This window comes from Phragmites australis, chromosome 24 (genome assembly GCF_958298935.1).
Source record: "Phragmites australis chromosome 24, lpPhrAust1.1, whole genome shotgun sequence".
Lineage (NCBI taxonomy): Eukaryota > Viridiplantae > Streptophyta > Magnoliopsida > Poales > Poaceae > Phragmites > Phragmites australis.
In genome coordinates this window covers 13,663,545-13,678,324 of record NC_084944.1, presented here as the reverse complement: position 1 = coordinate 13,678,324, position 14,780 = coordinate 13,663,545, and the positions used below count along the sequence as shown (strand labels likewise).

The 14,780-nt window shown below is 47.0% G+C and overlaps 2 protein-coding genes across 2 annotated transcripts in view; both read right to left on the bottom strand.

Annotated features, from left to right (window-relative positions):
- Positions 1–9,286, bottom strand: part of LOC133908042 (vesicle transport protein GOT1-like) — a 31,736-nt gene extending 22,450 nt beyond the window's left edge. Inside the window, exon 1 of the mRNA XM_062350174.1 lies at positions 9,250–9,286. The gene's annotated coding sequence lies outside the window, so the exon portion shown is untranslated. The remainder of the gene's footprint in view (positions 1–9,249) is intronic.
- LOC133908041 (alpha-L-fucosidase 2-like) lies at positions 9,077–10,015 on the bottom strand. The gene is made up of 2 exons (XM_062350173.1): positions 9,621–10,015; positions 9,077–9,395 (listed from the first exon to the last, which is right to left on the bottom strand). The coding sequence occupies exons 1-2, from the start codon at positions 9,877–9,879 to the stop codon at positions 9,361–9,363; spliced, it is 294 nt and encodes a 97-aa protein (XP_062206157.1). The 5' UTR covers positions 9,880–10,015; the 3' UTR covers positions 9,077–9,360.
- Positions 10,016–14,780: the final 4,765 nt, after the last annotated feature.

Sequence of the window (14,780 nt, the reverse complement as noted above, 5' to 3'; positions counted from 1 at the left end):
TATAGACCTCCTCCTAGATGGCCTGCTTCCTATCTTCTGCAAATCTTCGCTGCTTCTGTACCACAGGTTTGGCATCGAGTTTGACAGCCAATCTATGCTCGATCACCTCCCTAGAGATCCCAAGCATATCAGACGGTTGCCATGCGAACACGTCTTAGTTTGTTTGGAGGAAGGTGACAAGCTCGAGTTCCTATTCAGGGTCGAGGTTGACCCTAACCTTAACTGTCTTGGATGGTTCAAACGGGTCGAGGGGCACTGCCTTGATGCAACCATTGGTCTTTTTGTTGCTAACGCTGTCGTGGGTCATGCCCTTGGCGTCATCAGATTTGGTAGCGCCAGTAAGACTTAAGAGCCTGGAGTCTTTGGTCTCGACAACACCTTGCTGCCTTTGACGCTTAGAACTTGCGTCCTTAGGAGCGATGGCCACTCGACTGAAGTGTTCGACCATATCCAGGCTTTGCTTGTCGCATCTGACCGCTACACGCTGATTTCCTTTAACCGTAATGGCCCCGTTAGGACTTAGGATCTTAAGCGCTTGGTAGGCATAGTGAACTACCGCTATGAACTTGCCCAACATTGGACGGCCTACGATCACATTGTACGCCGTCTCGAAATCCGCGACATCAAAGGTCAGCTTTTCTGTGCGGAAGTTATCGGGCGTGCCAAACGTGACTGGCAGCTCGATCTGGTCGAAGGCATAGTTGATGAGTTATGAGTTATGCCGTGGAAAGGCACGACTCCAGCTTTAAGCTCTGACCTCTGGGTTCCCATCTTGTCTAGAGTTTTGGAGAAAATGAGGTTGAGTGAACTACCTCCATAGACCAGAGTTCTGGAAACCTTGATGTTAAGTATGGTTGGCTGAACTACGACTAGGTATCGACCAGGATGTGGTACCGTAGCCAGATGGTTGGTTTGATCAAAGGTGATCGGCTGTTCCAACTCTGAGTGGAGTTAAAAGAACTCAACTAATCGATACCTGACTCCGAGCAGAGTTAAAAAACCTTTCAAAATTTGAAACGGCGAGTATGGTCGCATTTAATGCGGACAAAAGGGTGTGCAGAGATTCACACGTTGTCATCGTCCCTTTTTTCGCGCCGATTGAGGCGTTGCAAAGGTGTGAGTAGTTGCCGAAGCAAAATCAATTTCCAATTTTAATTTGGAGATAATGCCTACTTATACTTTCAAAGAGAAACTCCATCACCTCATCTTTTCCGCCTTTGCTAAAACCTTGCCTTTAGATCTCCTCTCCAAAGTTTTTCGGCATCATCTACTTTTGTTCAAGGACTTTTGTCGCCCTCTCTGAGTCTCATGGCCGAGAATCCCGATTGGGCTGCTCTGCCATTGGGAGTACTAAATACCATCTCCAACAAACTGCTGGACCCGGAGGATTTCGCTTTCTTCCGCTGTGTCTGCATTTCTTGGCGTGAAGTGCACATGGTGGCAGAGTTTGCACCATGGATCTTGAAAGGACAATTTGTGCACAATGATGGCTTGGTCAAGGTGCATCGTCTGGGGAGCAAAGTAATTTTCGATCTTCGTTTCTGAGGTTTAGTCGGTGACAGTTGGGAGATAGTCGGGGCCTCAAGCGGGCTCTTGATCATCATCGAGTGAGGGTGCCAGGTCAAGGGCAAAGTAATCAACCCAGTGACAGGATGGTTCTCCGACCTGTCATCCGGGGGCTTGTGGTCCACAGTGGCGCCAGTTGGTTGTGCTGTCAGATCAGCAAGGCGGACGGCCGATGTTCTTTCACCAAGGATTTCCTGTGGCTTACCAATGTTTGGAGTCCATTCTTTGATATAGGCAGGAGAGGATGGTGGTTCCGTGCTCTGGTGTGCAGCTCGGTGGATAGGTGACCACCAGATGCTGCCAAAACTGAAGAGGAAGAACTTGAGGGTTCTTGTTGTAATTTCTATGTTACTCAGGGGCCCTTTCATAAAAAGGGATGTATTGTAATCTCTGGTACCTTAATATAATGATATCCCCCCTTTCAAAAAAACCCACCCCCTCCCCTGCGATGGTAACTAGTTGGCTCCGATACACCGTGAGGCTGTCTTGCTCCAACTGCACCAGATGGAGTCCCTGATTGTAAGCAATGTAATGGAACAAAACAGTAGCGGAAACAAGACCAAGCACCAGCACAAGATTGCCCACCCGCGCGAGGAGGGCAACACGCCTCCATTGCAAGTAGGTAAGCATTAAATCCAACAAACCTCCTCTATTGTTCATAAATAGCTCAAATCAGCTCTACGATTTTAATACCCGTCACAATGCAAGCAAAAGTCTCTAGAATCCAGTCAAGCAAAGAAAACCAAGAAAGGGGAAGTGCATGAATTTACTAATGCAAAGAGGAAAGGCAGCAGCTCAGAGCCAAGACTAGCTAGCCATGTCCATGCTCTACACGGATTCCAGGCTACCTTATGCAGAGTCGTCATCTGCGGCAGAGAGAGGGGCGCGAGGAGAATAGGAAAAGTTCACGAACATTGAAGAGTAGACTACAGTAAAGCCAAAATTCTGGTGGAGGAAAGATGGTTCACATTCAACTCACTCCATGAGAGAGCAACATCCAATGTGCAACTTACTGAAGCGAGACCTCAATTTAAGAAGATTACAAGGCAGATGTTTCAATTGCCTGGCAAGAGATCGTGTAGATGAGTGCAGAGACCCAACAAAATATTGGAAGTGTAGAGGATCATGCCATATTGCAGCAAAATGGTCTGAAATCCCAAACACCTCAAGATCAAGCAATCCACAGCCAAATCCACCGCCAACAAAGAAGCCTTTCGTATGTTCAAGTGCTGAAAAGCAACATCCAGCATCAACACTTTGCTTCAGGAACAAGTCCAGGAAACAAGGAAGCCATGGCGACCTTCCTTGGTGACCCTGCGGCCAGACCTTTGCACGAACACTGCAGGGACACTCAATTGAGGCATCGCGTCAAGGATGACGGTGACGATCAAGACTGGTGTGGCTGGCCGGTCATTTTGGTCCCGGGTCATGCAACCTTGTCAGGACATCCGCGAGAACATCACCCCTGCTTGGGAGGGGAGGGAAGGAGCATTCACGGAGACTACGGGCGGCGCCATCATCACACCAGCCCCACCTCGAACAGGAGCCCCAAGGAGAGACTTATAAGGGAGATAGCCTTATCACCCAACAATCAGTAGTCACCACCAAGATCCCCTCCGACTAAGCTGGCGCAGAACAAGAACAAGAGGAGGGTCAACTTCGCATCACCAATCGGAATACTGCTAGATGGACGACAGATCGCGAAGCAGCAGGAGGACCAGCAACAGCAGGGAGCGAAAGAAGTCATTTCAGATTTCAGTGCGTGGGTACTACTACCATAAAACCACACTAGTGATGTTATGCAGATGCTGACCAAGCACATTGATCCCATGTTGCATGAGGCTACAGCTACCCCACTTTTTTCAGGCCATCACATCTCTATGCAGCCTTTAGTCGGTGACCTGATGAGCCCCGCCATCTCGCTGGAGTACATGCCGCTAGAATCGACATTGAAGTGGTTGCTCAAAAGCCAAACATCCAGTGAGGTGGCAAGCTTGGGCGGCTCAGCAAAAGATGACTAATTCAACACCAATGCAATCGATAGTGCTCAACCGATGAATGCGGTACTTCAGCTTGATTAATTTATTCATGTTGTAACTAGGCCGTTGCAATCAGCAATCTTGCCAGTTGCCCATTCATCACCAATAAAACTAGCCAGGAACAACGCTATTGATGGAATGGCCGAGCTGGTGGATCATCTCCTCCACTCGAGAGCTAAACCGGTTCACAAAACTATGGACATATCCAAGGCGCAGGCCAGCAGTGAGAGGGCGATCGTGTCAGCCGTCCTTCCAATTCTCGAGGAGCCTGATGCAGACATGGCGTTGATTCCCAACACTCGAGGCTGCTACAAGCCCAAAACTTGCAATCATGTATATTCTAGGAGGACTTGTGAATCTAATGGGGCTGGGACATCTGATCTTACTGCTGCTGCATCATCAAAGGGGCCTAAGCATTCAACTCTGTCTGCTTTCTTGGCCAAGATGTCCAAGCCCGTTGAAGCCCTTTTGCCTATGCCTGTCGTTCAGATAAGAAGAAAGAAGACCCTTCCGCCGAACTTCAACCCAAGGCGTAGCCGGCAGATCACTAACCGTTCGTGCATTAGCTCCTCGAACCAGTAGGCTCCGATGCAAGTGATGCGTAGGCTAGGGTTCCTCGGAGAGCAAGAATAGATCACACAGGAAGCTCAAGACAAGTACATGAAGCTCTTCGACAAACCATTAGGCCGAGCGCACATTACGGCACTAGCAACTATTTTTTGTTGGTCTACATCGGAGAACTCTTAGGCGATGGTGGCGGAGGCAACATCTGCTACTTGTTGATCGCTGATGGAGTTCCCTTGGTTGGTTATATTTTGTTTAAAATGAATGCCTCCAATATTCTAATTTGGAACGCCCGCGAATTGAATTCCACCATTAGGAGGGATGTTGTACGAGACGTTGTTGACTCATGTCGTCCGGATATTATTTGTCTTCAAGAAACAAAATTAACCTATATCTCAACCTACGATATTCTCTCTATCCTGGGTCTTGATTTTGACAAGTTTGTTTTCCTTCCTACGGAAGACACAAGGGGGGGAATCCTGACTGCATGGAAGGCTTACAAGTTTGAAGCAATAGCTTGGAGAGTTAACCGCCACTCTGTGCCAATGCAATTCAAACCACATGAGGAGCCAGTTTGGTGGTTTACTGGTGTGTATGGCCCACATCAAGATGCTGAAAAGTTTGCATTTCTCAAGGAGTTACAGGTGGTCAGATCGCTTTGTTCTGGCCCCTGGATGGTTGCCGGGGATTTTAACTTAATCTACCAATCTGAGGACAAGAACAACCACAATGTGAATAGAGCCATGATGGGGCGTTTTCGACAATTACTGGATGATCTAGAGCTCAAAGAAATTCCACTACTCGGGCGTCGTTACACATGGTCGAATGGGCGGAAAGCACTGACGCTTGTGAAACTTGACCATGTGGGAACTCTTATACCTAGGTTGCCTCCTTCAGGGCCATGGGACCTCTATGTTTGATCACTGTCTTCTCATTTTGGGCCTCAAAGATGGTGTCAAGTGCAAGCGTTGATTTCATTTTGAAAGCTTCTAGCCCAAGCTTTCCAGATTCTATGATGTGGTTACTGATTCTTGGGCAGCACCGGTTAATGTCACTTGTCCTCTCAAGCGCTTCTCCATCAAGCTCAAGTGTCTAACACATGCTCTACAATCTTGGAGCCAACGACAAATTGGGCATATAAAACAACAACTGCAGCTAGCCAAAGAAGTGCTTCATCGCCTGGAGATAGCATAAGACTTTCGGATCCTCTCCCCAGATGAGGAATGGCTTAGGTGCGAGTTGAAGCGGCACTGTCTTGGGTTGGCCTCTCTAGAAAGAACTATCGCTCTTTTGCGTTCCCACATCTGTTGGTTGAAGGACAGAGACGCCAACACATCTTTCTTCCATGCTAATGCCAGGGAAGTTATTAGGCATCATCGAGGGCTGTGCCAAGGGGACCCTCTGTCCCCCATGCTGTTTATCCTTATCATGGATGTGCTAAATGCGCTAACCAGCAAGGCAAGTGCAGAGGGGTTGTTACAGCCTCTGACCACTCACTCCACGGGATACCGGGTGTTGTTATATGAGGATGATGTCATCCTCTTCCTACGTCATGTCACTTGTGAGCTGAACTTGATCAAAGAAATACTTGCTCTTTTGGGGATGCATTCGGTCTTAGAACCAATATACAAAAGTGCTTGGCGACCCCCATCCATTTGCCAAGAAATTGATCTGGTGGTCATCCAAGCAGCATTACCGTGTGCAGTAATGGATTTCCCATGCAATTATCTAGGACTTCTTCTCTCAATTAAGAAGCCAACTAAGGCTAACCTGCTGCCATTGATTGACAAAGTGGCTAACAAGTTGCTTGGTTGCAAGGCTGCTCTTATGGATAAATCCGGAAGGTTGATACTGGTTAAATATGTCCTCACCACCATCCCCATATACTAATTGATGGCCATGAACCTCCCCAAGTGGGTAATTGAAGCAATTGACAAGAGGCGTCGAGCTTTTCTTTGAAAAGGGCAAGAGCAAGTCAATGGCGAGAACTGTCTTGTGGCTTGGAGCAAGGTTTGCAAACCACTTGAGCTTGGTGGACCTGGCATTCATAATCTGAAATGCTTGGATGGGCGTTTTGCATGCAATGGTTATGGTTGAAGAAAACCTAGTTGGGCCGTCCTTGGGCAGGACTTCAAGTGACAGTTCATGCTAATACTGCAGCTTTGTTTGCAATCTCAATGACCACTTAAGTGGGTAACGGCCAGACGACGCTATCCTGGACAGACCAGTGGCTCCATGGCCATTCCATTGCGGAAATTGCGCCATCCTTGATCACCACAGTTCTGAGACGCAACCTGAGGCAACAGACAGTAGCACAGGCCTTACAAACCCGTCAGTGGGTGCAGGACATAAGGGGATGTCTATCTGTTGATGTTTTGGTAGAGTTCTTGCAGCTATGGGACACCATTGAAGGGATCATATTGCAACTAGAAATGCAAGATTTACACATCTAGACATGGACAGGATCGGGAGCTTTTCTTCCAGATCGGCCTAAAGGGCCTTATTCACTGGTGCTATTGGTTTCAAGCCATGGAAACATGTATGGAGAACTTGGACGCCTTTACGGTGTAAATTTTTCATTTGGCTGGCGATTTGTAATCGTTGCTGGACAGCTGACCGATTGGTGAGGCGTGGCTTACCGCATCCGATGTTCTGTCCCTTGTGTGATCAAGATGACGAGACAATGCAATATCTCCTCACTAATTGTATCTTTGCTCAGGAGGTGTGGTTTCAGCTATTAGGGTGTGTTGGGCTGCAGAGCTTCGCACGTGATCCCCATCATCTGGTGTTTGAGGACTGGTGGCATCAAGCTCATCAAAGTATCGATAAACAACGAAGAAAAGGATTCAACTCTCTTTTGATCCTTGGAGCGTGATGGGTATGGAAACATCGTAACGTTTGTGTTTTCAATGGAGCCTCGCCACAAGTTCAAGACATTCTCTGTGACATAGCTAACAACGTTTGGCTATGGTGTTTAGCTAGGGAGGAAGGGCTGAGTAACCTGTGGCCGGATTAGATCCTAGCTAGAGTGGTAGTTGTAATCCCATAACGGGGGCATAGGTTAATCTAGTACCCAGGGGTGTGTGTGTTGGTGCTCTACCTTCGGTAGAGTTTGTTTTGGGACCTATTCTTCTTTCTTTAATATAAAGATATGCAGCTCTCATACGTGTTCGAGAAAAAAAAAGAATTGTTGCTTTTGCCCCAGCACCACCCATCTGCAAGCTGAGTACAGCTGCAAACTTCATGCCAGTAGCTTTTTCTAATCCATTTTTCTGCGGCGTGGGTCTTCTTTCAGGGCAGGTACATTCCATGATCGTTTCATTTGCTTTAACTACATGGACATTGTGGTTTAATGGACTGTTCAAGGATAATGTGAAGGATACATGTCCTGATTTGTTCGCAGAGATCTTGGTGACAATGACCTGCTGTGGATTTGAGTCGAAGTGCTCTCTAGTGTACTGAACTTCACCAACATTGTACGTGATCCATACAATTGCAGTATGTAAATCAAGCTCTCTTTTGTACGAACTGCACTCCTGATGGGATGTTTCGAACTCTAGGTTTATGTCTCCAAGAGATTGGTAGACCTTCATCAAAGGAATAAATATGAAATATCTTTTCCTTATAATCTACATGAAGTTATGAACATCTATATCAGATGATTATAAATCTGAAAATGCACGTACAGTGACTCATTATATCATTCTACATTTGTGGAACACATTAACCGAAGTGTTGCATGAATAATATTCTCAATTCGAAAGTCAACAACAATCGTGATTCTTTAAAATATGAAGTACCACATAAGTCAAGCAATAACATGTAGAGTTTTACTTTGTATCACACACACGTATACTTTTAATTCATTGCCAAATAGAGGCTAAAGCCTTATCGTGAGGGCAATTGAGGAATACCTACAGATTTGGGATTTGATGGAAGGGATTTGTTCTCCATCAAAGCGTACATGACCAACACATATGGAAAATATCAGGATTTGGGGTCTATTCAAGTAAGTCAGCCTACAATGCATTCTTTGTTGGCTCGATTAGGTTTGCACCATTGAAGCGGGTGTGGAAGTCTTGGGTGCCATTACATTGCAAGTTCTTCGTATGGCTTGCAATCCTTAATCGTTGTTGGACGGTGGACAGATTGGCCAAGCGAGGGCTACCACTTCCGGCGTCCTGCCCTCTTTGTGATTAGGTTGATGAATCAATCCGACATTTGCTGGTGTCATGCGTGTTTGCTAGACAAGTGTGGTTTGCTGTCCTATAGAAGGTCAGGCTGCAATTGGTGACTCCGCACTTCTACAGCCGGGAATGGCTGTGTTCTCTATCTAGTGGTGTCGAGTCCTCAAGATGGTTGATAAAGCAACATATTAAGGGCTTCAACTCTCTCATAATCCTTGTTGCTTGAGAAATTTGGAAGCACCTCAATGGTTGTGTATTCAATGGTGATGTGCCAAATGTGAGTTTGGTCCTGAGGATAGTAGCAAATGAAGCCACACTGTGGTGTGTTGCCAGAGCTAAAGAACTCCGAAGTCTGCTTGGGTAGTCTAAGGTCCCTTTCTAGTTTTCCTTTGTCGGTCGTTTTTACTTTGTTTTGTTTGTGGCGCGTATTTCTAAGGTTACAGTGGGTGGTTTGATGCTGTACTTGTTTACTCTTTCTTCTTTAATAAAATAACACGCAACTCTCCTACATGTTTGAGAAAAAAAATAGAGACTAAACATATTCTACGTAATGAAGTAAAGGAGCTAAGATCTATGGGCTGCATATGAGTGGTAGAGTTAATTGAAGATTCAGAGCACAGAACCAAAGAATTTAGCTACAACCCTATCACTAAACAGAAGTTTTTAAGATCACTGGCTGTAGTGACATATAATTGTTACAACAGTCTAAGATGGAAAATGTTCAAGTATAAATGCTATATTTTTTATAAAGGTATAATTGGTCCATTGCAAGGCTTTGCATCACCATAACAAAATAATCAATACATTGCATCAGCGCAACAGAACAATCAGTAACATGTTCTGCTGCGCAAAACAGAACACAATGACAACTGGCAAGCTCACATCATGCGTACCTCGTTCAAGCCACCGGTAAGCCCCGAGGCTGCGGCGGTGGCTTCAAGGAACCTTCCTTCATCAACCAGCTTCCTGACCACCGCAAGGGCAGCAGGTGCTTTTGTATCAGTTTAGTCTCCAGGCACACCGGTCCATAAAGAGCCATCTGCAACAACAATTCAAGCCGGCACGTTACAGATACGATCTTGAATTGTCTTGTGCCAACAAAATAAAGGGTTGGTGCGTATGTATCCTTTCGTTGGGGCATTCCGTCGAACGCCTGCTGGGCGCTGTTCTTGGAATAACGCCACAGCACTTGATTAGCCGATCAAATGAAACAAGAAACCGGAATGAATGGGAGATCAGGACAGAGCAAGCAGACGTCACTTACGGTTGAGCTGGAGCTTTTCGGAGGCGACGCCGCCCCAGACCATGGCGCCGAGGCTGCCGTTTCCGATCGGCGCCGCGTCCGTGAAGTGCTCCGCGGGGGACTCGAACGCCACCTTCAGCGGCCGCTCCTCCTCTGCCGCCCCGCCCCCGTCGAACCCTGGTCCGTTGGAAAGAGAGAGATAGAGTGACAGTGGAAGGAGGTATGAGATATGGAAGGAGCAGGGGAGGGAGGGAGCGCTTAAAGCTTTGCAAGCTTCCATTTTTGGTTGGTTTCTGTTTCTCGGTGGGTTTGGGCGCTAACGTAGGGAGACAGCTTTGCAAGCTGCACGCTTCCGGCTTCGGTTTTCGGCTCTTGCGTTCCCGCTCCCATCTTTTCAGCTCTGTCCCTGCTTTGTTAAATTTTAAGACTAGATAAGTATCCGAAAACTCCTAAATTTCTTCGTGATGAAATATCTGAGATTCCAAGTTATGCAATATTCTCACTGTGAAACTGCTATTCATTGCAATCCTCCACCGTGTGGCATCCATGGTATATAATCCGTCCGACCTGTATACCTGCAAAAAGAATATGGTGCCTGCTAGTATGAGTATCTATCTGCCGAAATTATGCATCTCAAATTCACGACTATGTCAGTTTTGTCAAAGAAGAGCACCATCCACTGCACCCTGATACTAACCACCCAATAACTGTTTTTTAATTTCTAACTCTTTATAAACTAATATATTAAAAATAATCCTATACCAACTAATTTTTTTTAATTATAATCCTTTTAGCCACGTCAACGTAGTGATATGGCACGACAACATTGCCATATCACACATTGCATAAGGTTCCTGCTTGTCACACAATCCTGTGTGGAATGAAAAAGTTTTACCATGCCACTTGGGGTCTAGGTGCCATGGCAAGTTGTGTGTGTTGGAATTGATCTCGGCCTTATCCCTGACGTGACCGAGATAAAAGGAGGACCGTTTGCCCTCCATACGCTCTGATCGGGAGCTCCAACCAACAAATGGTGGTGGTCTCACCTTGTGCTGCGCTTGATATAAACCAGGGGGGGGTCCCGTAGGGCATGTGACCAGATTTTCGCATGTTAGGCTAATCTTCCCCCCACAAACTCTAATCCGATCCTAAGAGAACGCAGTAAACAAGGTGAAGGCTACTGCCGCCTCTTCATCCACTATGTGCTGGCAATCAACTACATCGGTCAAAGCCTCTTCCTCACTTCGGCGACCACTTCACCCTCATCAGATGGTGTCACCGAACTCAGGTAAACACCTCACGCTTCTGCACTTAGGGTATTTGATCTTAGGGCTAGCAATTATGTTGATCAAGTGAAGCTTTAAGGTCTCACAGTGTGTCAGTTATGTTTTTTTCCAGCATGGCACGATGTCATGACAAAAAGATTAGATCTTGGAAATTTAGTTGGTAAGAACCTAATCAATGGTGCTTCATCAACCCAGTCTCCCTCGAACCCCCTTTTCCCTGCTCAATCCAAGAAGTCCAATGATAGGTTGATTGTTTAAATATCCAACAAAAAGTTTGCAATCTCTCTTGTTTGAAGTTGTATTCTGAGTTGAAAGTTCAAAATTTCATATGAAAACTCCTCCTATTCCTAATTGGAAATTTAAATTCCCATCGTTGTTGTTTGAATTGAAGTTGCCGGCATAACTTTTTGTTGAAAGTTTTTTCTTTTGCTATTTGAGAGTTCAAAATCTTGTCCAAAATTGAAATTACCAATTCGAAACTTTACAAAGTGGGATGTATTCGCGACTGCGACGTTAAACAAAATATGAATGCTCCCTGAATGAGAATAAACTCGAGTGGACAACCTTTATTGATGAGGATTGAGTCCTATATATAGAGTACAAGGATGCATGTACACAACAGAGTACATCAGAGTTATTGGAGATATCTATTGGTAGTTGGTACATGCAATGATCGGGTGACGTTGTAGGAGCTCCGTTGAGTGATAGCCAGTGTTGGTTGAGCGACAAGACCGGAGTGGTTGATTGGACTCCCTGAACATGCACCATTCTGTGGCGTAGGAATAGGACTTCCTAACACCCCCCCCCCCTGCAGTCTGAATTCTCCTTGATGTGTAGGCTGTCACGAAAGTCTTCAAACAACGACCGAGGCAACCCTTTAGTGAACATGTATGCGTATTGCGATGAGGATGGGACATGAAGGACTTTAACATCACCTAGGGTGACTCCACGTACAAAATGAAGATCAATCTTTATGTGCTTAGTTCTTTGATGCTGGATTGGGTTAGAAGATAAGTACATCACACTCACATTGTTGCAGAACACCACAATAGCTTGCCTCGGTGGATGATGAATTTCTTGAAGCAATTGTCGCAACCAGCAAGTTTCTGCCACTGCATTGGCAATGCCTTTGTACTTTGCTCCGGCACTTGAACGAGACATGGTAGTCTGGCGTTTAGAGGACCATGAAATTAGGTTATCGCCTAGAAAAACGCAATAACTAGATGTGGACCTCCTTGTATCAGGGCATCCCGCACAGTCTGAATCAGAGTATGCCATGAGACTTGTGGAGGAGGAGTGGTAAAGGTGCAGCCCAAAAGTAGATGTGCCACGGAGGTAGCGAAGGATTCATTTGAGAAGTTGAAGGTGAGGCTCTCGCGGATCATGCATGAATAAACATGCTTGTTGCACCGCATAGCTAATGTCCTGCTGAGTGGCAATTAGGTACTGAAGGGCTCCAGCTAGCATTCGATATTCAGTTGGGTTTGAAATGGGACGGCCTGTAAGACCTGAAAGTTTTGATTTTGTGTCTATTGGTGTAGAGCACGGGTTACATGAAGACATGTCGGCTCAGTCAAGAAGCTCAAGGATGTATTGTTGTTGGGACAAAAACAAGCCAGATTGGTTTCAATGGACTGAAATACCGAGAAAGTGTTGTAGTGGGCCAAGGTCAGTCATGGAGAATTCGCTGTGAAGTTTGGAGATGACGTGAGTGAGGAAGGACGAAGAATTGGCTGTGAGTATGATGTCATCCACATAGAGTAACAAGAATGCAATATGTTTGGTGTCCTTGTAAATGAAAAGGGAGGAGTCGGACTTGGAAGCACGAAAGCCAACAGTGGAGAGAAAAGAGGCAAACCGAAGAAACCAAGTCCTAGGTGCTTGTTTAAGGTCGTATAAGGATTTGTTGAGTTTGCAAACGTGTGTGGAACATGATGGATCGATTTGGGGTGTGAAGGACATTATGAAGAAGGAAGTTGGAGGTGGGGGAGGGTAGCGTGACAGTGCCGATGCTATACACAGGTAAAGACGCGTCATTACCGACAATGACATGAGAAATGGGCACTGAGGTGGGAGAAAGGGAGGAATGTGTATCGTGAGCTCCAGACATGTGAGAGCTAGCTCCTGTATCCATGAACGAGTCCCCGGTGGCAAGAGGCTAACTCATGGAGGTGGAGTGCAAAGCCTGAATGAGCCCTTGAACGTCTTAGGACAGAGTGCTGGGTGCAGGAGTTGATGGTGGAGGCTGTTGTAGCACCTACTAAGCATGATTGTAGGTGGGAGGACAAGCGCCAAGGACACCAGGGCTTGTGTCTCCAATCCATGGTGGGCGCCAGTATGCACCTGGCGGGATGCCCTATGGCGCACCCCATGTGTTGGCCCACTGAGGCGGACCATTGGATTACTGCGGAGTTGGAGGCTAATGCTGCTTTCCACGGCCTCCAAAGGACTGGCCAGAGCGGCTGCCATGGCTGCGATTGGCACGTCTGCACCTGCAATAAGGGCCCTGAGTGGAGCGATCATCGGATTCTTGACGAGACAGAGGTGTCCTTGGAGCCCAAAGTAGCACCGGCGGCGATGAACGTAGTGTCACTTGGTGGCTTGGTGTTGCCGGCCTGGGACTGGGAGTTCTCTTCCAGTGCGAGGTGATCACGGGCCTGCAAAAAAGTGGGGAAGGTGGGCAGTGCAGGCATGAGGGTTTTGAGAACGTTAAAATGAGGGCGCATGCCACGAATCAATTGATGAATGAGGGCTCTCTCAGAAATAGGTTGGTCACAATCTGCTAGGGCATTGGCAAGTGTTTGGAGCTTGTGACAATAGGCAAACACCGAGAGATCACCCTGAGTGAGAGAATGCAACTCAGCCTCGAGATGGGCAGCTCTACTAGATTTGTTGCCAGAGAAAATGGTATGGAGATGGGTCCAAATGTCGTAGGTGATGGCTGATGGTTTCATGACCATGTCAAGGAGCTCTTCTGAAATGATGGCATAAATCCACATGAGCACAGTAAGGTTTTCCTTGACCCATGCAGGATCGTCATGGCTGGGTTCGAGATTGGCAATATGTTCCTGCAGATTGAAGCGGCCAAGGATGATATATGTTAGTGTGAAGAATAGTGGGGTCCCTTGCGGGTGGACCCACACCGGTAAGATATCAGCAGATACCGTATATCACGTTTTGTCTGGAACCGCGGTCCTCCTGCACGACTAGTCAGCAACCGCGCGGCCAGCCAGCGACCACACAACTCGACTCTTTGACCGGGCTCCGCGACCAGTCCCCCAGGTCGCAAGAGCAAACCCCGCGACCAGTCTCCTTTGGTCGCAGGGCAGGTATGTGTCCAGGTAGTCTAATCACAATAAATGCCTTTTCACTTGAGTAGTTCCCTTCCCCAGGTCCTCTTTCCGGTCGTCCACAACGTGGTCGGCGCAGAGCGGCCGTGACCCGTCTCGTAGCATTAATCACTACGGGATAGCCTAACTGGCATGGCAGGAGTTCTTTTTGCAGGTGCGTAGGCGACACGTGGGGACAGGACAGGACAGCTCGGGCAACCAGGATGACGCAGGCGGTGGAGTGATGGGACGGGCTCTGTGGTGCCGTAGAGCAAATGGGATACGTCCGCTCTTAGTAATGATAGGCCTAGGTGAGAAGCTCAGGCTAGGCCTGAGTCTGTGTCTTGACTCACGTGTAAGTTCTCTCTTCCTTTGATATATAAAGGGAGGAGTACCAGGCTTGTAGAAGAAGGCTTTTTGGGGCTGAAGAAGTAGAAGGCAGGGCAAGAAGTCATGGGTAACTGGTTTAGACCATAGGAAGAAGAATACACAGGATGTAGGGCTATTACCCTGAGGGGGACCTGAACCTAGATAAACCATGGTGTTCTTGAGTCACACACACAGCC